The 22,389-nt window shown below is 44.8% G+C and overlaps 1 protein-coding gene across 1 annotated transcript; it reads left to right on the forward strand.

Moving 5' to 3' along the window:
• Window positions 1–12,012: 12,012 nt before the first annotated feature.
• On the forward strand, window positions 12,013–13,214 carry LOC100347104 (olfactory receptor 10A7). The gene has a single exon (XM_017338513.3). It carries the CDS (start codon window positions 12,037–12,039, stop codon window positions 12,988–12,990), a length of 954 nt encoding a protein of 317 aa, XP_017194002.1. The 5' UTR covers window positions 12,013–12,036; the 3' UTR covers window positions 12,991–13,214.
• Window positions 13,215–22,389: the final 9,175 nt, after the last annotated feature.

Here is a 22,389-nt window from a genome sequence, read left to right on the forward strand (position 1 = left end):
TGTAGTCATTGTTTGTTCACTTCATTTTTTTAAAGATTTATTTATTTGAGAGGTAGAGTTACAGAGAGAGAGAGAGAGGGAGAGACAAAAGAAAGGTCTTCCATCCGCTGATTCACTCCCCAAATGGCCTCAACAGCCAGAGCTGAGCTGATCAGAAGCCAGGAGCCAAGAGCTTCCTCCAGGTCTCCCACATGGGCCATCTTCTTCCCAGATGGTAGCAGAGATCTGGATTGGAGAGGAGCAGCCAGGACATGAACTGGCACCCATATGGGATGCTGGCACCACAGGTGGAAGCTTAGCCTACTAAGCCACAGTGCCAGCCCACAAATTGTTTGAAGAAGTGTTCTTTTTAAATTAAACCCCTAGACAAATGTTTATTTTGTTACATTCTTTCTTCTTATATGTGATAACTCAAATAGTCAATTCATAGAGACAGAAAGAATGATGGTTTCCATAGGCTCTGAGGGAGGAGGAATGGGAGTGCAGTTTAGTAGGTATAGAGTTGCAGCTTTGCAAGCTGAAAAACTTATGCAGATTTCCTTCACAGCAGTGTGAATGCACTTAGCACCACTGAACTGGACACATAAAATGATGAAGATGCTAAATCCTATTTTATATGTATTGTATCCAATTAAAAACAGCAACTGGGTAATTGTTCAGCCTAGCAATTAAGACACTGGTTAAGATGCCCACATCTGGGGTCAATAACTGGTTAAGCCACAGCCTGCAACGCTGGCAGCCCATATGGGCACCGGTTCAAGTTCCTGCTGCTGCATTTCTGATCCAGCTCCCTGCTAATGCACCTGGGAAAGCAACAGAGGATGGCCCAAGTGCTTGGGACCCTGCACCCACATGGGAGCTTGGGGTGAAACTCCTGACTCCTGGCTTCAGGCTGGCCCAGCCCCAGACCTGGCCATTGCGGTCATTTGGGGAGTGAACCAGTGGGTGAAAGATCTCTCTCTCTCTCTCTTCTCTCCTCCCCTTGTAACTCTGCTTTTCAAATCAGTAAAATAAATCTTTACAAAAAAGAAAAAGATGCTCGCATCCCATATCACAGTGCCTGCGTGGATTCTGGCTGTAGTTCGTGACTCCAGCTTTCCAGCAGTGCAGACTCCGAGGACAGCACTGACAGCTTCTGCACTCGGGTCTATGCTGCCCACTCTGGGGACGCACATTGAGTTCCAGCTCCCAGTTTCATGGCTTTGGTAATAATTATCATTATGTGACCTGTCTCCAGCAGGGGAGGCTGAGTGATGGGTGCGCAGACTCTCTGTGCTGTTTTGTGACTTCTGCTGAGTCTGTAATCAATGAGATTATCACCAGGCAAGCACTGGCTCCTGAAACGAGAAAGTCCAAACTAATTCACATCCATAGAAAAAAATCCAATGCTTTAAAATGAAAAACCACTATCTTTCCAATGTGCCAAAGCTGCACAAGTCTGATGCTTTGGATGTCCAGGTGTTTGATCTGGGGGCACCTTCAAAAGATGCCCCAAACTTCAACACACTCCACATGGTTTTGGGAAACTGAGTCATTAAATAGGAGAGAATGGGGGGGGGGGCGGGAATCAGGGTGCAGCATTTGAGCTGCCGCTGGGAACACCAGCATCAGCCGGGTTCTATCCTGCCTCTGCCTTGCCTCTATCTGCCTCTGCTCCCGGGAGACAGCCGAGGAGGGCCCAGGGCCTCAGGTCCCTGCCACCCATGTGGGAGACCTGTGTGAAGTTCCTGGCTCCTGGCTTCAGCCTGGCGCAGCCCTGGCCATGGAGGCCATTTGGGGAGTGAGCTGGTGAATGGAAGACTCTCTCTCTCTCTCTCTCTCTCTCTGTCTGTCTCTCCCCCTCTCTCCCTCCCTCCCTCTCTCTCCCTCCCTCCCTCTCTCTTCCCTCCCTCCTTCTCTCTCCCTTCCTCCCTCTCTCTCTCTTTCAAATAAATAAATAAATAAATAAATACTTTAAGGGACAAATATGAATGTTCCTGGAAAGGACACACTGGTTGAAAAATGCATTAAGGAGTGAAGAACTGATTCTGACCTCGCTTGTCTAACCGTAGTGAGGCGCAGCGATGACGCAGTGTGAAAACGAGAGAGCAGCTCTTGTCGAGGCAGCCGTTGCAATGAGTGAGGGCCATGGTAGAAGGCTGCTGCTTTTGAAAACTACAATTTTTTAAAAGATTATTTATTTGAGAAGTAGGGTTACAGACAGAGAGGGAGAGACAGAGAGAAAGGTCTTCCCTCCGTTGGTTCACTCCCCAAATGGCCACAACAGTTGGAGCTGCACCGATTTGAAGCCAGGAGCCAGGTGCTTCCTCCCGGTCTCCTACGTGGGTATAGGGGCCCAGGCACTTGGGCCATCCTCCACTGCCCTCCTGAGCCACAGCAGAGAGCTGAACTGGAAGAGGAGCATCCGGGACTAGAACCGGTGCCCATATGGGATGCTAGTGCCGCAGGCGGAGGATTAACCTACTGCCAGCCCTGGGATGTTGAATCTTATCCAAGTGGTAAATCCTGTTCTGACTTAGAACCTGAGAGTTCATGTGGGTGCAGTGTACACATGTGTACGTCTACATTTACACTCAAATTCCAGGATTTGGCCTGATGGTTAAAGCGTTCATGTCCCACATCAGAATTCCTGGGTTTGACACCTGGCTGTGGCTCCTGTGCCCAGATTCCCGCCAGGGCAGACCTTGGGGCCAACTTCTATACTCCTCCTATGAGTTTGACTTCAAGTGAGATAATGCAGCATTTGTCTTTCTGTGCCTGATTTCACTTAGCGTAATATCCTCCAGGTTCATTCACGGTGCAAATGGCAGCGTCTAAACCTCATTTAATCATGCAATCATCCAAACGATTTGACTCTGGAACTGTTCCTTCAGGCTCGCTCATTGGCACTGCTTGGAGCAAATGGATTGTGTCATGACAGTGAGCAGCCCTGAGTGGATCGCACATTGCTTGGATCCTGTTTCTCTGGTAGAGCGGGCTTAGCCTCGGGAACATAGGAGTCTTCTTTCTGGAACACACATCCCCAAAGCCCTGGTCCAGAGTGGCTATTTCATTCTTTTTTAGTGCGTGTGTGTGTGTGTGTGTGCGCGCGCCCATGAAAGTGAAGCGGGAGAATACCCCCTGCCCTCCAGAGGCTGTGGGCACCTGCTCAGGCTGCCCTGAGATGCAGGGGAGGAGGAGGGTGGGCCCAGTGCCTGTATGTGTGTGTGTGTGGGAGGGGGTGGGGGGAGGCCAGAGTGGCTCTTCCTTTCCTTCCTTCCTCCCTCCCTCCCTCCCTCCCTCCCTCCCTCTCTCTCTCTCTCTCTCTCTCTCTCTCTTTCTTTCTTTCTTTCTTTCTTTTTTTGACAGATAGAGTTAGACAGTGAGAGAGAGACAGAGAGAAACATCTTCCTTCCGTTGGTTCACCCCTCAAATGGCCACTACAGCCAGAGCTACAATGATCTGAAGCCAGGAGCCAGGTGCTTCCTCCTGGTCTCCCAGGCAGGTGCAGGCGCCCAAGCACTTGGGCCATCCTCCACTGCCCTCCCGGGCCACAGCAGAGAGCTGGACTGGAAGAGGAGCAGCCAGGACTAGAACCCGGTGCCCATATTGGGTGCCGGCGCTGCAGGCGGAGGATTAGCCAAATGAGCCACGGTGCTGGCCCCCAGAGTGGCTATTTCAATAACAAAATAATGAAAAGTATTTCCAAACACATAATAACACTAAAGATACTCATTGCAAAAATTTACTTAGGAAGCTCTGCTTCCCCATGAATTTTATTGTTTTTCTATTTGTATTCTTGTGCTAAAGGCGCTAATAAGTCCTTTTGTAAAAAAGAACTAATGAACTACTTTAGCTATAGGAGCTAAAGGAGGGTCTTCAGAATGTCCATAGAAAGTGTGCATTATGCCAAATCAAAAGCACAATGAGGTTTCACCTCACCCCGGTTAGAATGGCTCACATACAGAAATCTACCAACAACAGATGCTGGCGAGGATGCGGGAAAAAAGGGACACTAACACACTGTTGGTGGGAATGCAAACTGGTTAAGCCACTATGGAAGTCAGTCTGGAGATTCCTCAGAAACCTGAAGATAACCCTACCGTTCGACCCAGCCATCCCACTCCTTGGAATTTACCCAAAGGAATTTAAATTGGCAAACAAAAAAGCGGTCTGCACCCTAATGTTTATTGCAGCACAATTCACAATAGCCAAGACCTGGAACCAACCTAAATGCCCATCAACGGTAGACTGGATAAAGAAATTATGGGATATGTACTCTTTAGAATACTATACCGCAGTAAGAAACAACGAAATCCAGTCATTTGCAACAAAATGGAGGAATCTGGAACACATCATGCTGAGTGAAATAAGCCAGTCCCAAAGGGACAAATACCATATGTTCTCCCTGATCGGTGACAACTGACTGAACACCAAAAAGGAAACCTGTTGAAGTGAAATGGACACTATGGGAAACGGTGACTTGATCAGCATAGCCCTGACTGTTAATGAACAACTTAATACATTATCCCTCTTAGTAGTTTTTTTGTCTGTTCTACTTAATATGACTGGTTTAATTCTGTAATTAATACACAGTTATTCTTAAGTGTTGAAATTTAACTGAAATGGGATCCCTGTTAAACATAAGAGTGGGAATAAGAGAGGGAAGAGATGTATAATTTGGGACATGCTCAAGCTGACTTGCCCCAAATGGTAGAGTTAGAAACATACCAGGGGATTCCAATTCAATCCCTTCAAGGTGGCATGTACCAATGCCATCTCACTAGTCCAAGCGATCAATTTCAGTTCACAATTGATCATAATGAAAGGACTAAGAGTCAAAGGGAGCACATAAACAAGTCTAGTACCTGCTAACACTAACCGATAGAATAAATAAAGGGGAGAGTGATCCAACATGGGAAGTGAGATACTCAGCAGACTCATAGAATGGCAGATGTCCTAAACAGCACTCTGGCCTCAGAATCAGCCCTAAAGGCATTCGGATCTGGCTGAAAAGCCCATGAGAGTATTTCAGGCATGGAAAGCCAAGACACTCTGGCAAAAGATCTCTGTGAGTGAGATCCCAGTGGAAAGAACAGGTCTTCAAAGAAGGAGGTAGCTTTCTCTGAAGGGAGGAGAGAACCTCCACTTTGACTATGACCTTGTCTAAACAAGATAAGAGTCGGAGAACTCAGAGGGCTTCCATAGCCTTGGAAACTCATGACTGGAGCATAGGGAGATTACTGATGCCATAAAGTGGAGTGTCAATTGGTAAAGTCAACAACAGGAGTCACTGTGCACTTACTCCTCATGTAGGATCTCTGTCCTTAATGTGCTGTGCATTGAGATTTAATGCTATAACGAGTACTCAAACAATATATTTCACTTTGTGTTTCTATGTGGGTGCAAACTGTTGAAATCTTTACTTAATGCATACTAAACTGATCTTCTGTAAAAAAAAAAAAAAGAAATTATCAATTCCCAACTTGACTCTCACTGGGATTAAACATGACAATAGGTCTGATCTGATTTCATCATCATTTAAAAAAAATCATCTATTATTTTTCACTTTATGTTTCTGTGTTGGAGAAAACTGTTGAAATCCTTACTTAATGTATACTAAGCTGATCTTCAGTATATTAAGATAATCGAAAATGAATCTTGATGTGAATGGAAGGGGAGAGGGAGTGGGAAAGGGGAGGGTTGTGGGTGGGAGGGATGGTATGTGGGGGAAGCCATTGTAATCCATAAGTCGTACTTTGGAAATTTATATTCATTAAATAAAAGTTAAAAAAAAGAAAGTGTGCATTATGCAAAATTGCATTAATTTTCTGCACCAAAACTTATCTTTTATTTCCATTTTTTCATGAATTTTTGGAAGTACTCTTGAGTGTCTCCCTTCCTAAATGTCCCCACAGGCAATGAGGGTTTTTTCTAGACATTCTTATACACATAGATAAAACCATATTTATCTTCTTTGGGAAAAGCACATCATTTGGTCATTTGGGGACCCAGGGCAGTTCCTCTCCGGAGGTGGGAGATGTGGATGTCCTTGCTTTGCCTTGCCATCGATGAAACTCCTTGAGCTTGCATTTCTTTTCTCATACACCATTTTCTTTTTATTCCTCCTCCGACTTCTTTTTCCTCCCCCTTCCTACTCCTCCTATTCTTTCCACTGATTCTCATTCCTAGTTTGCGTGAGTGCCCTATCATTTGGAAAATCGCCCCATGGGCAATGAGGCTTATCTCTGGACGTTTTCATACACATGGACACAACCCAAGAAAATGTAGGGAATTGTGTCTTCCCCCATCCCTTCCACCTACTTCTCCCCCCTTCATATTTTCCCTCCTCCTTATCCTCCTCTTCTTGCCCCTTCTCCTCCTCCTTCCTCCTCTTTCTCTTCCTCCTACTAATTCTCATTCTTAGTTTGCCTTGAGTGCTGTTTCATTCAGAAAATTGCCACTTTTACTTAATGAATTGCTTTGGAGGTCTTCTTCAGTCCTTCAAACCTCCATCAAGCTTTCTACAGCATGAACGGACCATCTTCCGTCCAACTCATGCCATTAGTGGGCATTTTCAGTATCAACACAGCAATTGGTGGTCCTCTCTCCTTCTTCCTCCAAGCCATGTGTATTTCTCCAGTGTACCGCTGAGGTGTGGGTCAGGACACTGGAAGGCAAGTTCTAATTTTGGCTTAATTATATCAACGTGTCCACCAGGATGGCTGTAGCATTTAGTGGTCCCACCAGAAAAGCAGAAGATGATTCTGATTCATGCACACTCTGGCCAACTTCAAGCATGCTTGCCAAAGAGCAGCCTTTTCCACTGCCAAGAGGTCACAGGGTGAGGGGTGAAGAGAGGGACGGGCCACCTTGGCAGGGGACTGTGTGGGCACACTGGGTGGATAATGAACCTCGGCTGTGCAGTCTTCAGGGAGAAGGTAAGAGCTCAAGATCCCTGACCGTAGATTGGTGTCTCTGAGATCCTGCCTTCTGCCTGGCTGCTGCACTGTGGAAAGGCTAGGAGGTGAGTCCCCACCTCTGTCCCCTTTGAGACAAGCACAGCATTTGGTCATTCAGGGAGCCAGGGTGGCTCCTGTCAGGAGGTGGGAGATGGGGACGTCCTTACTCTGCTTTGCTGTGCTTTGCAACTGGTGAGACTCCCTGAGCTTGCCTTTCTTGTCTCACATATCATCTGAGGACAAACCTGCAGAAGAGGACAGAGCCAGAGGCATGGAGGAGGTGGGGAAGGGGGAAATCTGGGGTACCCACCCTCTCTGGGGTTCACACTTTCTGATCCAGAAATCAAAAGCATGACTTATCTCCAAGAAAATTTTATACTCCACAACTACAAACGTCCCCATTATTTCTTCTTTTTCTCCTTCCTTCCTCCACTTTTCTTCTTTTCTCACTTGTCTCCTTCCTCCCTCCCTCCCTCCCTTCCTTTCCTCCCTCTCTCCTGCCCTTGTCTTCCTTCCTTCCTTTAATCCTTCTCATTCTCTTAACTCTTTCACCACAATTCACTCAAAAGGGTAAGAAAACCTCAAAAATTGTCTGCAAAGATGTTGATTGTATCACTCTTTATTATACCAAGATTGTGACTACACCTTGATCATGGAAGAGAAATGGTAAAGATAGCACTCTTGAAATGCTCGGTATATGCTAGCACTGTGCAAAAATTTAAGGAACTGAACCAGTTCATTCTCGCAGCAACCCTATAAGAGAAATACTTCTTGTCTCTCTGGCTAGCAAAGAAACTAAGGCTTTGTCATATAACAGAATTGGTTAAATATTATTTGCCATCATAATATGATGGAATATTGCACAGCATTAAATCATTGTTGTGAGCATTTTTATTAACATGGAAAACTATCCCATGGCTGAAAATGTACAAAAATGCAAAATGTGATTAAAAACAATTACAATTTCATTTTAAAGATGAAATTCATATTGCTATACCTGATTGGAGGAAAATGGATCAATACACTCATAGGACTGACCTCTGAGTGATGGAATTTAGGTAAGTTTTTATGAACTTCATTTTTTCTAATTCACAAGTGTTACATGAAATTATAGTATCTTAGTTAAGGTCTTTCATTTTTGCTATACTGTCTAAAATAAAGAGACATAGAGAGAGATCTTCCATCCACTAGTTCACTCCCCAGATGGCCACAATGGCCAGAGCTGAGCCAGACTGAAGGCAGGAGCCAGGAGCTTCATCCTGCTCTCCTATGTAGGTGGCAGGGGCCCAAACACTGGGTCATCTTCTGCTGCCTTTCCCAGGCTATTAGCAGGGATCTGGATCCAAAATAGAGCAGCTGGGACACAAACTGGTGCCCATATAAGATGCAGGCATAGTTGGAAGTGTCTTTACCTGGTACACCACAATGCTGGCCCTTAAACAAGCCAAGTTTTATGGTAAAACTAATGTCCAGTTTAGCCATATCCTGCATGTCTCTTTTTTGCTGCTACTTAATGTTGAGTCTCCCATCCTGACTTTCCATTGAGTTCTGGGGATCACACACAGCACCTCAGATTCTCATAACCCTGAGGGCCAGGTCTCTGTTTTCAGTTTCACTGAAGTGTAATTGGAAAATAAAAAGTACCTATATTTAAAGTGTACGATGTGACCTTTTGAGATATGTATCCATCATGAAATGATTACTGTGATCAAATGGACTAGCATACCCATCATCTCACACAGTTACATTTTTGGGCATACTTTCAATCTACTCTCTTAGCAAATTTCAAGTAGACAATGTAGTTTTACCGGTTACAGTCTCTATGCAGCACATTGGGCCAGATCTTAGGTTAAAGGATGTCCCACTGTTTTCCTAAAGGGTTGGTTGTTCAGAGAAGCAAAGATCTTTATCTATTCAGTCAGATGGCCCGGAAAGGGTGCATCTCAGATTTGAACCAAGATCTTTCTGAGCTTTTCCCACAAGGCCATGGTTCAAATGGAGTGGAGGAGAGGAGTCCTTCTGTGGGGGCACAGCCATTCTCACTTGGTAAGTGAAGATGCGGGCACTCCATGGATGGCTTCTTCCACCAAGACCAAGGAGGTGAGACAAGGGGATGGGCTTGGAGTAGATAAGATAGAGATATAGAAGGAGACTAACCTTAATTTACAAACTACTCATTGAATGTCTACTATGTGTAGAGGCAGAATAGTTCAGGACCTATCCTGGGGCTGGACTTCCTGGGTTCAGATCTGTGCTTTGCCACTTATGGGCAAATTTACTTAGCTTCTCTGTGTCTTGGTTTCCCCATCTGGGGCATGAAGAGGGTGACAATGGCACACCATGCAGTTACAGTGAGTGTTAACCATTATCAGGCCCCTCACCACTCACAGAGGGGGAAATGAAGTCAAATCATCACTGTTTCTCTGGGCAAGCACATCCAGTATGTGGCTGAAAATTCTCTCTATGGTGAAGATATTTAAAGCAACATTCTCACACTGAGGCTTGCTGCTGAGCCCCAGACCTGTGAAACAACTGTATGCACTACAGTCCAGTTGGGAAGCTTCCCAAAACTCAAGTACTGACATTCAAAGCTCAGTCCTTCTTTCTCCTAACCCTAGAACCAAGCTTGATCATCCATGAGTCTCCGTATCTCAGTCGATAGCATCATCCCATTGCTCGTTGCTCTGGTCAGTCTCCTAGGAGTCACCTTCCATTCCTCTCTCTTCTTCAGGCTCAGATCCAATCAACCAGCAACAGCTACTGAGTCAGACTCCAGAATTAATTTTGAGAGTGCCCCCATCTCTTCTGTAAACATGGAGCATTATAGTCCCAGCCCTAACACCACGCACATTCAGGCTACTAAGGCATCCTCCTGACCTCCTTCCCTGGTATCTCTCACACCCAGACAAGCCTTGGTAGAGAATCCTGGACACCTAGCACAGTGCTCAAACAAGGTTGGTTGAATAAGTCAAATCAGAGAGATGCTCTGAATTCTTGAGGTATATATGGACCCCTGGAGAGGTGGTGGGGTGGGGTCCCTTGCTGGTTTAGGAACCCAAATCCGACCCTGAGGCAGAGTCTCAGTGAGGGAGGTAGGCTCTCATAAAATGACAGTCACTTCGACGTTTTCACAATGCGTCCAGTCCTCTCACTCTAGTGATGAATGGGTTGGAGCTGGCAAGAGTAGAACCAGGAGTTAGTTGTGAGCCTGTGGTATCCTTTATGTGAAGGCTGACTGTGACCTAGAACAGAGGGGTTGCCATGGAGATGGCACACCGGAGGCGCTCTTAAAGGTGACTAGAGGGTTTTCTCAGACTGTTTGAGAGGCTGGTGGACAGAACAGCTGTGTGTGACTCTGACCCGTTGTTTAGCTGCTGTGTGACTTCCAAAGTTATTTCAGAGTTCCAGTTTCCTCTCCACTTTGAGCAAGATGCCTATATTCTCTGTGTTCATTTTTTTTTTTAATCCACAGCCCTGAAATGTTGTGTCTTTCACTATGGAGGCCCCTTACAACTGAGGAAGGTTTACTTAGGAGAAACAATCTGTTTGCTGGCCTTCCAGGGCAGCCACCAGGGCTCAATCTCTCTTTCTCCAGCTCCAGCATCAGGCTGTCCCCAGTGGGCTGTGTGGTCAGATGTGTGTGCTGAGACTGGCTTAATTTAAGGGCCACGTGCAGAAAAACCGGACCAGCAAGAGCAGCCAGCATGAGGCCGGAACGAGCAGTGAGGGAGGACTTTGAAAAAAATACAAGAGGTAGCAGTCAGAATTGAGAACAGTCCCCTTCCTTAGTCATTCAACAAACACTTTTGGGCTGCTATGTGTGCCAAACCCTGGCATAAAAACAAGACAAGGAACCACCAAGTAAGACTGGGTACTCAGTAAGGATGCAATTTGCGGGCCAGGCACTGATAAAATCATAAGCCACATATGCGATAATTGTTCATGCATGAGCTGGACAAGTGACAAGAGGTTAGAATTCTATTATAGAAAACCCACCCAAACCCTCCTGAGGTTAGGGAACAGGTCTGGGCTTCCTCTTTACTCCCCAATCCCAGCTCAGTGCTTGCTACAGGGAACACTTCCTGGCTAGAATGAACGAATGAATGAATGAATGAATGTGGGGGTGGGGTGTGTGCCCAAAGAGAACCTGAGTGCTGTGGCAACTTTGAGCTTCAGCATATATGTCACAGAGGTATGGAAAGAACAGGGAGAAGGTTTTGGATTCATTCAACAAACACTGAAGCCTTTGGCCATGTTTACCAATGCTTAACCATGTAGCTGCCCCAGTGCTTACAGCTTCCATGTGTCAGCTCCTTTCTTCTCCACAAGAAAACACTAGGAGACAAATTATTGCACTTAATGGAGATTAATTTCTAGCTACTGCATAAAAAGCAGTGTATTCCATGAGGTTCCTAGTTTGTAGAAGGAAATAGACTTTATTGCACAAAAATGAAATTCAGCCCAGTTTTCGGTGCATGGCAGCTGCAGCCACATAATGCAGACGGCAGGAGGGCGTGGCCGGCGATGCAGTTCTGGCCTCCTGCACAGGGGATGCTGAGAAGGGGATATTCGAATGGAGACCTGGAGGCCGAGAAAGCGCAGACAATGCCAAAGACAGGGACCATAACTGGACACATGCAAAGGCCCCGGGGTGACAGGAAATGTAGGGGTTATGGACACCGAGGCTGTCTCTGAGGCTGGGCCCTGGGAGGTGGGGACGGCGACATAGCCAAGAACCAGGGCACAGAGATCCTCGCACAGGGAGACACAGGGAATAGCGGGTCGTGGGGGGAGGGACCAGCACGTGCCAAGCCCCAGGGTGGGACAAACCCTGGTGCATGGATCAGAGAAACAGGCAGCAGCCAGGCCAGCAGATGTGGTCATTGGACTTGGTCCCACGTCTCCAGGCCGTCCAGGGGAGCCCTACCCGGGCCACCATTAGATCTGCCATTGCATACGACCCCTCCCAGGCTCGCGCCATGGAGACAAGGCCAGGCACGCGCAATTCCCCGGCTCACCGGCCTCTCCCTCCCCACCTTCCCGCAGGCTTCCTTCCTTCCGCGGCCAGACGAGGCCCCCACGCGCCCAGGGCCCCATGCCCGAGTCCTGGGCCAACGGGAGCCTGGCCGGCGACTTCGTGCTGCTGGGCTTCGCGCACGTGCCCGCGCTGCGGCCGCTGCTCGCGCCCCTCTTCCTGGCCATGTTCCTGCTCACGCTGCTGGGCAACGCGCTCATCGCGGCGCTCACCGGCCTGGACCCCGGGCTGCGGGCGCCCATGTACTTCTTCCTGCGCCAGCTGGCGCTGCTGGAGATCTGCTTCTCGCTGGACGTGGCGCCCCGCCTGCTGCTGACGCTGCTGCGGCCTGGGCGCGGCGTGGCCCCCGCGGCCTGCGCCCTGCAGCTGCTGCTGGTGCTGTCGTGCGTCACGTCCGAGTGCTTCCTCCTGACCGCCATGGCCTGGGACCGCTACGTGGCCATCTGCAGGCCCCTGCGCTATGGCGCCATCATGAGCCCGCGGCTGTGCCACCTGCTGGCCGCCGCCTGCTGGCTGGCGGGGGTCCCCGTGGCGCTGGTCTTCACCGTCTGGCTCTTCAGCTTCCCGTTCTGTGGGCCGAGGGGCATCCGCCACTTCTTCTGTGACATCGCCCCCCTGCTGAGCCTAGTGTGCGCAGACACCAGGGTCTTCGAGGCCAATGTGTTGGCAGCCACAGTTTTGGTCATCATGGTGCCCTTCTGTCTGATAGCCACGTCCTACGTCCTGATTCTGGCTACCGTCCTACAGATGCCCTCGGCCACTGGGCGCCACAAGGCCCTGTCCACCTGTGCCTCCCACCTCATCGTGGTGGTTCTGTTTTACGGCACCACAGGGGTCATCCACTTGCGTCCCAAGGCCAGCTACTCCCCAGAGAGCAAGCAGGTGGTGTCGCTGTCCTACACCCTGGTGACGCCCATGCTCAACCCCCTCATCTACAGCCTGCGGAACAAGGAGGTAAAGGCAGCACTAGGGCGTGTGTGTTGTGGGCGCCAGTGGTTTGGATCCCGTAAATGAGTCCTTTGGATGACTCCTCAGAGTCAGGAGTTGTTGATGTCCCGGGACCCACGTGCAAGTACCTGGTGCAGCTAGCTCTCTGTCTTCTAGGGAACCATAACTGTTCTTCTTGCAACCTCCAAAGTCATGGTGGTGCTGATTCTACCTTTAATCAGGAAAAGAGCATGACCAAGGAGTTGGTCTTCAATCATAATTATTTAGTAGGAGTGGACAAATGAATGAACTTTGGGCCAACTACAGTGTATCAGTGAGCTCTTGCCATAAGAATGCTGTGTAACAGAACATCTTAAATGTTAGTGTCTTAGAGCATGTCACTTATTTTCATGAATGTTCAGTTAGTTGAGTGTCAGTGAATCTAAGCTGGACTCATCTTCTCTTTGATAGGCTTGCTTGCGCAAAACAGGGTTAACTGATGTAGGCTTGATTCTGTTGAAGAGCCTGGTCCACGAGTCTCTCATGTTCCTGGGACCAGAGGCATAGCTCAGGCGTGTTTGTTCTTTTTGCACTAGCTGAAGGATAAGTAAGGAGGCCCTCTTTCACAAGAGATTTTCAATGCTTTGGACATGCCACACCCAGTGACATGCCACTGGCCAATGCAAATTACACAGGCAGGTGTAATGGCAAAGGATAGGGAGTGGTCTCTGTCTCTTTGTGGGAAACTGTAAAGTTACATGACAAAAAACACTGAGAGAGGGGAAAGTGCGTATTTTGGGACATCAACAGAATTTTCTTTGGAAATCCAGATCCCATGAATTTTTTCACATTTCTCTTTGTCCATGGGCTTGTGGCTGTGATGGTGTAAACACATAGCTGTCAGTGCCTGAAGTCTGATCTAACCATGGAAATGCCTCTTATATGAATGAATAAATTCACTTTTGCTTAAACCGTTTTGAGTTGGATTTTCTATCACTTGTAGATTGATTTTCTGATTTAATGGACATTACCTAGCCTGGTACAGGAGTTAATTTATTTCTTCTCTGTAGCCCATTAAGTTTTTTCTGAATGTAATATATCAAAGGAGACGTTTGTTCTCGCCAACTTATCATCTGCCGTTGAAGGATATGATTTTTCTGGAAGACGGACAGTTTTCAGTTGTCATTTTATTTTTCTGGGTGCACAAGCTTGGACTTGCCAGCGTCTCTGAACATTAGTTTTCCCATTGGTGAAGAAGGAATAGTAAGCCTACCTACTGCGTAGGATTTTTTTAGAAAATTTTATTTAATGAATAAAATCTTTTTATTTTGGATTATAGCAGTTTTCCTCCCATAACCACCATCCCACCTTCAAACCATCTCATCTCCTACTCCCTCTCCCATCCCATTCTTCATTAAGATACATTTTTAATTATCTTTATATACAGAAGATCAACTTAGTATATACTAAGTAAAGATTTCAACAGATTGCAGCCACATAGACACACAAAGTATAAAGTACTGTTTGAAGACTATTTTTACTGTTAATTCTCATTGTACAACACATTAATGACAGAGATCTTACATGGGGAGTAAGTGCACAGTGACTCCTGTTGTTGATTGAACAATTGACACTCTTATTTATGACATAAATAATCACTGCATAAGATTTTTAACATTAAATGAGGAGATATGTGGAAATGCCTAGCACAACTGTTGGAATACAGTGGGCACTCAGTGAATGGTCTCCATTCATTATTTTCATAGCTAGCCCCATAGACTGGAAAATACCAAAACTCCATCTCCATAAGGGAGCACCCCAGCAGCATTCCATATGAAGCTAGATTTGAAATGGAAGATTGGAGTTCAGTCTGGAAACACACCCTTGATGTGTGATATTAGACAAAAAACTTCCCCTCTGAGTCTCAACTTCACCCTCTGTAAACAGGAAGGCATGTGCTGAAGTCTCTGTTATTCTTGTAATCCAGAATTATTTTGTGGAAGTCTAAGGAGATGATGAGTATAAAAATCCAGATGTAATGGATGATGGTGGTGGTGGTGGTGATGGTGGAGGTGATGCTGGTGGTGATGATTAAGAACAGGATCCACTGGCTTATTGTACTGCTGTCCTAAAACCAGTGCCATATGTATGTCCTTATTTTAACTCAACGTGTGTACCAATCAAAGACTATTTTAACTGATAGTCCTGATCACGTAATTTTCAACACTAAAACCCTTTGATTTACTGTACAACACAGTAATTGTCATCATCATCACCATCACCATCACTATCATTATCAACACTGTTGTTACAAATGCATAGCACTTACTCTGTCATGGCACAATTATACAAGCACAATTTCAAATTTCTGCAACTAAATTCATAACATGTCTTCATGTGACACTCGATTTCTCCTATTTAGAATTCATGAGAATCATTTTTCTGCCCTCACAATCAACTCATTTCTTTGAATAAAGCAGAATGACTTTTTATTTTTTTAAGTCGAGTCATTTCTGCCAAAAATTCTACCTTTCTAACAGTTAGTTCCCAAATTCCACATCCAAGCAACAAATGTGTATTGAACACCTGCCATGTATCAGGCACTTCTCTAGGCTCTTTGAGACAGTAGAGTGAGTGAACATAGTCTGTGGTCCATGAACTCTCAGGGGTTTGATTGGCAGGGTTCTCCAGAGAAAAAGAACCAATAGAATGAATAAATGGAATTATTAGTTTGACTTACACCACCGCAGAGGCTAGAAGGTTCCAGAATGACAGATCTGTAAAGCCAGGGAAGGAAGAGGGTCAGTCCATGAAGTTACAAGGCTCGGACGGAGAGAAGCCAGTGATTCAGGCCTTAGTCTGAGGTCAAAGACTCAGCACCCCTCCAGGGGCCCACTGGTTCAAGTCTGAGAGTCAAATGGCCTCTGATATCCAAGGGAAGTAGTAGGAGAAGATGTGCTTGCTCTGTAAGAAAGAGCCACGGAGAGAGTTTTCCCCTTGATCCACTTTCCTGTCCCATTCAGGCCTCCAGCTGATTGGTTGGTGTTGTCCATATTGTGGATGATTTTCCCCACGTGATTTGCTGATTCACCTGCCAGTCTTCTCAAGAAACACTTTCAGGTGCACCAAGAAACAATGCTTTATCAGTTCTCTAAGCATCCACCAAACCACTCAAGTACACGAACAGGATGAAATCCAAATGGCCAACAGACACATGAAAAAATGCTCAGGATCATTAGCCATCAGGGAAATGCAAATCAAAACCAAATGAGGTTTCACCTCACCCCAGTTAGAATGGCTATCATCCAAAAATCAAAAAACAGTAAATGCTGGTGAGGATGTGGGGGAAAAGGTACCCTAATCCACTGTTGGTGGAAATGTAAACTAATAGAGCCATTATGGAACTAAGTATGGAGATTTCTCAGAGATATGAAAATAGATCTACCATATAACCCAGCCATCCCACTCCTGGGAATTTACTCAAATGAAATGAGATCATAAAATGAAAGAGTTATTTGTACCCACATGTTTATTGCAGCTCAATTCACAATAGGTAAGAAATGGAATCAACCCAGTTATCCATCAACTGATGACTGGATGAAGAAAATGTGGTATGTACACACTATGTAATACTATTCAGCCATAAAAAAGAATGAAGTCCTATATTTTGCAACAAAACAGAGAAAACTGGAAACCATTATGCTTAGTGAAACAAGCCAGTCTCAAAAATACAAATATCATATGTTTTCTCTGATATGTGGTGGTTAATACAGAATGCCAAAAAATGTATAGGAGTGACATGGTCATTTTAGGATATGGTTGTCATTTTTAGCCCTTGTTTATACTCCTGTGAAACTGTTGTCTTTCTACTTTTTACTTGTTGAATATTACTATTAGTGGCAAATTAAGCCTTTGAAAATGGAGTGGATTAAAATTATGAGTTTGCAAAAACTGATGAAGAGAGGGGAGGAGTATGGGAGATTGAGGGCTGCAGGGGAGGGAGGGAGGTGGGGTTGCTTTCTTGGAACTGTACCTATGGAATGTATACAGTCTGTTCTCTATGTTCATGAAAAAGTGTCAACACACTTGTTTCTAAGTCCTGTGTAAGAAAAACTGGACGTATTAACTTGGGTTTCATGATGTTTTTCTTTCAACGAGAGAGAGAGAGAGACAGAAAGAGAGAGAGAGAGAGAGAGAGAGAGAGAGAGAGAGAGAGGACTCTGATTTGGTGTTGTCTTCTACACCTCAACTGCACATTTGCGGAATGGGAGGATAATTCGAGGGAACCACGGATGCTGCTATGCAAGTCTTGAAGGCCATGGGAAGGCACTTTGATTTCATCTACGAGGCAGCAAAGAATTTTAAAATATTATTTGAATGTAGTACAGTCATATTTCTGTATGGCCCATTTCTTGAGTTTTTGTTGTGAAAACAGTCTGAAGTGAATTTCAGGAGATCAGACCAAATGCCCCTTCTTCTAGGCAGCAGTTATATTATATATAATTATGTCATTATATATTATATTACATATTTTATAAAGTAATTAAATGTGGATAAGGTAAAACACAAACACAATATTTACCATAGTAACAGTCTTTAAGTGAATTAAATTCATTTTCACTTGGTTTTTCAACCACCACCACCATCTATTTCCAGAGCAGTTGTCATCTTGTAGAAATTGAGCTCTGTGCCCAGTCACCAGTGAATCTCATTCCCTGAGGCAGCCATTGGCAACCTCCATGATGCTTTCTCTGTGTGCATTTGATTACTCTCAGTATTTCACACGAGTGGGCTGATATATTATTTATCTTTTGTGACTGACTTATTTCACTTAGCATAACATCTTCAAGGTTCACCTGTAGTATAGCACATGTCAGGATTTTCTTTTGAAGGCTGAGTAATATTCCATTGTGTAATATTCCATCTTTGGAGTATCGTAAATAGTGCTGCTTTGAATAAGAGTGTGCAAATGTACCTTCAACAAACAGTGTTTTTGAGACTCTAGTCTACAAGAAGCTCTTCTGCCCCTGTGGGCCTCGGCCCCAATGATGCTTCTCGGAACAACCTATTAACTTGTGTGTCTGAGTCAGGGTGTTCTGTTACACGAGGGGTTGATCGACTGAAGGATGGAATTCTTTCCTACTCATCTTTGTGCTCGAGACTCCAAGAACAAACAAGGCCTGAAATTTGGAAAGAAATCAGTCAATTCATGTTGCCCCAAAGGAGGACGGTTCAGAAGCTGACTTCGCTGTCTCTCCTCCCCGCCAGCTTCTACAGGGCATTGCCGAAAAGTATTTCATCGCCCTCCTCCAAATCCTCAGAGACCAAGGCGGTCCCCGAGGTCTAGAACTCTGGTGTAACTTGGCCGTCTGCCTCTGCAAGTGTGGATGGCAACACAGAGGGGTGGGGAGAGCCTGTTTCAGGATTAAGTACAGCTCCTTGCAAGATTGGACTAAAAGGCTGCTCTACTCCTGGAATAAACCCCTCTGGGCAGAATCCGAATCCACTTGAGCTTCTGAATCTCCTCCAGGTGCGACACCAGCCAGAAAGAATCTGTTGCACAATCAGGTGAGGAGCAAATGCTGTTCTTTGGAGGTGAAGAGGAGGACCAACAGAAAGGACCTTTCTTTTATAGAACACACCAGGCATACCAGGTACTGATGCTCAGTATTTGGATATATGAAAACTTGGGAGTAGTGTGTGTGTGTGTGTGTGTCTATTAGATCCAGCTCTCTGCTATGGCCTGGGAAAGCAGTACAAGATGGCCCAAGTGCTTGGATCCCTGCACCCACATGAGAGAGTAAGAAGAAGTTCTAGGCTCAGCTTCTGGCTTCAGATCAGCCCAACTCCAGCCATTGCAGCTAGTTGGGGAGTGAGCCAGCGGATGGAAGACCATCTTCTATTGCTTTCCCAGGCCATAGCAGAGAGCTGGATTGGAAGTGGAGCAGCTGAGACTCAAACCAGTGCCCATATGGGATGCTGGTCCTGCAGGCGGGGGCTTTATCCCCTGCGTCACAGCGGTGGCCCCTGATCAACTATTTTTAAACTTCCACATATGAAAGAGACTATGCAGTATTTCTCTTTCTATGTCTGGCTTATTTCACTTAACATAATGATCATTACTTCCATCTGTTTTGCCGCAAATGTTAGGATTTTGTTCTTTGTGTGGCAGAATAATATTCCATTGTGTAAGTAAATCACACTTTCTTTACCCATGCATCCATCAGTGGACACCCAGGCGAATTCTGTATCTCAGCTCTAGTGAACAGTGCTGCAGTGAATGGTATGAGTGCGGGTGTCTCTTTTATATATGATTGATTTCAATTCCTCTGACAGTGTATCCAGGTAGCTTGATAATGTGGTAACTCTGTTCTCCAGAATGACTGTACTAATTTGCATTGTGTTTTACCTTTTCTGTGAGAAATCCTTAATTGGGAAACAGATAGATCCACTCCTCCAGGGCTCACAATGGTCTAAACTTCTATAGTCACTCACTATATGGATACATTCTTAAATTTTACTCTCAATAAGCCTACGAGAACAATGAAAATATCTCATTGTGCTGATTTGGAAACGGAGGTTCAGAAAGACGAGGGAGCAGCCCAAGGCTTCATTACTGGGCTTTGGTCTAGCGTCTGCCTCTTAGAGAAAGGCGATTGCACTCACAGCTAGGAAAGATTCACCACAGTGCAAGTTCTACTTACAGCTGTGAAAACTTGCTTTGGTATGTTCACATCAGCTCCCCTGCCTGTTGAATCAGTGACTATGAGTGAACTGAATTTTGAGCCAAAGATTCATATGCTTTTCATGATCCATAGCTTTGTTTTAACCTTAAGATTAAACTTTCCCTAATATCTCCAAATCTGACTTCTCAGAAAACTCTGATTTCCTGAATAAAATAACAACTAACTCTTGCTTGCATGCAGATCCTGGGCTTCCTGCTTACAACCATAAGAGAATTTGTCCCAAAACACCTTTCATCCTTAACACGCTTGTGCAGAGTAGGCATATTCTTATGTTGCATGTTGCACAAATCTCTTTCTCATTATTTATGCATACCAATATTTAAGTTCCTGAAGGGTAAACTCTACTAGAACTGAAGATTTAAAAGCCACTGGGGCACTAGGGAGTGAATATGCATGAGGCTTTAATTCCATGAGAGCCCATTTTGTATCCCGGTTCTGATAGTCGTTACTTTGCATATTGAAGCAAAATACTTACTTCTCTGAGCTTGGTTCTTTACTTACTGCAAAAGAGGAATAGCGATAGCTTCTTAATAGAGGTTTTGTGGGGTTTTAGAAAGCTAAAGTTTGGAAAACACAAAGGAGTTTAGTCCATGGTGTAGCATTATAACCATGGCTGCTGAAATCTTTAGAGAGGAAGCAACTGTGCACAGTGATTCAAGTTTGTCTAAATCTTGCTCCCATTTCCACTTTTGGCTGTATGGCCTTGGGCAAGACACTTTCACTTTCTGACTTTCCATTGTTTTCCTTGTAAAACAGGAAAGCAACAGAATTTTTTATGGACCCCGGAGGGAGCAGAATAGAATAACACATAGAGTTACTATCATAATGCTGAAAATCAAAGGAGAGACTTAGGAAATCCTGTGATGGCTGGCGCATTTTTAGTTGTTGCAGAAGTATGCAAATGTCTTGAAATTCTCACAATCTATGTGAGCTAATCTTTAAACTCACTTCTTTCCTCACCTCCTTCTGCTCTTTTTGCTCACTAAACACAGTTTCGAAGGCCTCCTCAAGATCTGTGATGCCTGCCATTTACTTGAGTCCAGGGTCTTTCCACTTGCTACTGCCTGCATCCAGGAGGCTGCTCCCCTCAGCACCTCACATTCCCTTCAAGTCTCCATCACCTTCTCAGGGTCAGCTTGTCTCAAAGCTAGAACTCATGTAGCCAGTTGTCCCTCACCATATACATTCTCTAGATATATGTTTGAGTTTAGTCTTTGTTTCATAAATTCTATTTCTACCCATGGATTTGGAAACCCAATGGAATAGGCACATGGCCATTAAGTGCCCAGCACAGCCATTTCTCAATCAGATGATGTTGTAGGTTCGACCCCACCGGACTGTTTGTTACAAATAAATGAGGTAATGCATGGGCATTCTTAGCATGGGGCCAGGTGCATATTAAGTGTCAAATATATTGCAGTATTGCCTATAAGCCTTGGTGCTTGTTAAATGGACCCCAAACTATATCACATCGCTTTGTATCCAGGCAACACACAGTGTGAAGTCAAAGCACATTGTTTTTGCCTTCAGATTATTTCCTGGCAAACTCTTCACATTGGTTCATTTATTTTCATCAAAATGTAGTCATCACACCAGACACTGTACTGTGCTGGCTCCAAGATCCTTATGCTATCATGGGAGAGCAGAGGAGATCTCTAGACAGGGACTGATAACCACGGTGCATCCACACAAGGTAATACTCTGCTTCTGCTTGGAAGAGAAATTTCAGCTCTGTGATGATATGGAATTTATTTTGGTATACATTATTGGTGAAAATGTTGAGGTGTGGAATGCATGTGTATTACCATGCACATTCACCCAGACCCCTATATTGATATAAGAGAGTTCTGAAGGAATTGTCTCTTGAGTTGCAGCCAGAAATTGGGTTGGGAAATTACATATTTGAGTAGCAAGGAAGTGAGTGACATTTACTTGAATTTTTTTTTTTTGGTTTACTGAAAATGTATTACATCTCTCCTGTGGAACAGAACCAAAAAAATAACTAAGTCATATGTCCATTTTCTGACACAAAGAAGGGGGTTTGATGAATCTCAGATGTTTTTGTGATAAAATTGTACACTCTAGTTTGTATAAAAATTTCCTCTATGGGCCTCAGCTTCCTCAATTATAAAAATAGACAAAAAATATGGTAGTGGATATGTGATCATATAGATTGAGAAAATACCTTCACAGGAATCCATTTGATATACACAGAGGAAACGGTCCTTTTGTTCTTCTCAAACATTACTGTTGGTGACCCACAGCATATAATACAATTGTAGAAAATAATATTGTATTAAAGAAAGAAGAACATATTTTAAATTAAGAGACCTGACAGTTTTACTCTACTTTGCAAAACGCTTGAATTGGTGTGAAAGTATAAAAGGAAAGAAAAAAATCTAAATAGATCATCATTCTGCAAAGCTGAAAGGATAATCATTCTAGTTTCTTACTTAGTTTACCAAATTTCAATCCATTCTTTCACTTAATTTTATGAGAAGCCAATACTATTCTCTCAACTTGCAAATGGCCAGTTTTTTCCCTATAAGGTCACAGATGTAGTAAGAGCAGTAACTAGAATAACCAGGTTCAAATTTTTCTCGTGAACCTACAGCACCTCTCCCCCTTAATGGTCAGTTTCTAGCAGAAACACACTGGTTTCTCCAAACACTGTGCATATCCTTCCAACTTTTTATTTTTACTACTTTGCCTCTACACAAAACAGATGCCAACTGTGTTG

This window comes from Oryctolagus cuniculus, chromosome 18 (genome assembly GCF_964237555.1).
Source record: "Oryctolagus cuniculus chromosome 18, mOryCun1.1, whole genome shotgun sequence".
NCBI lineage: Eukaryota > Metazoa > Chordata > Mammalia > Lagomorpha > Leporidae > Oryctolagus > Oryctolagus cuniculus.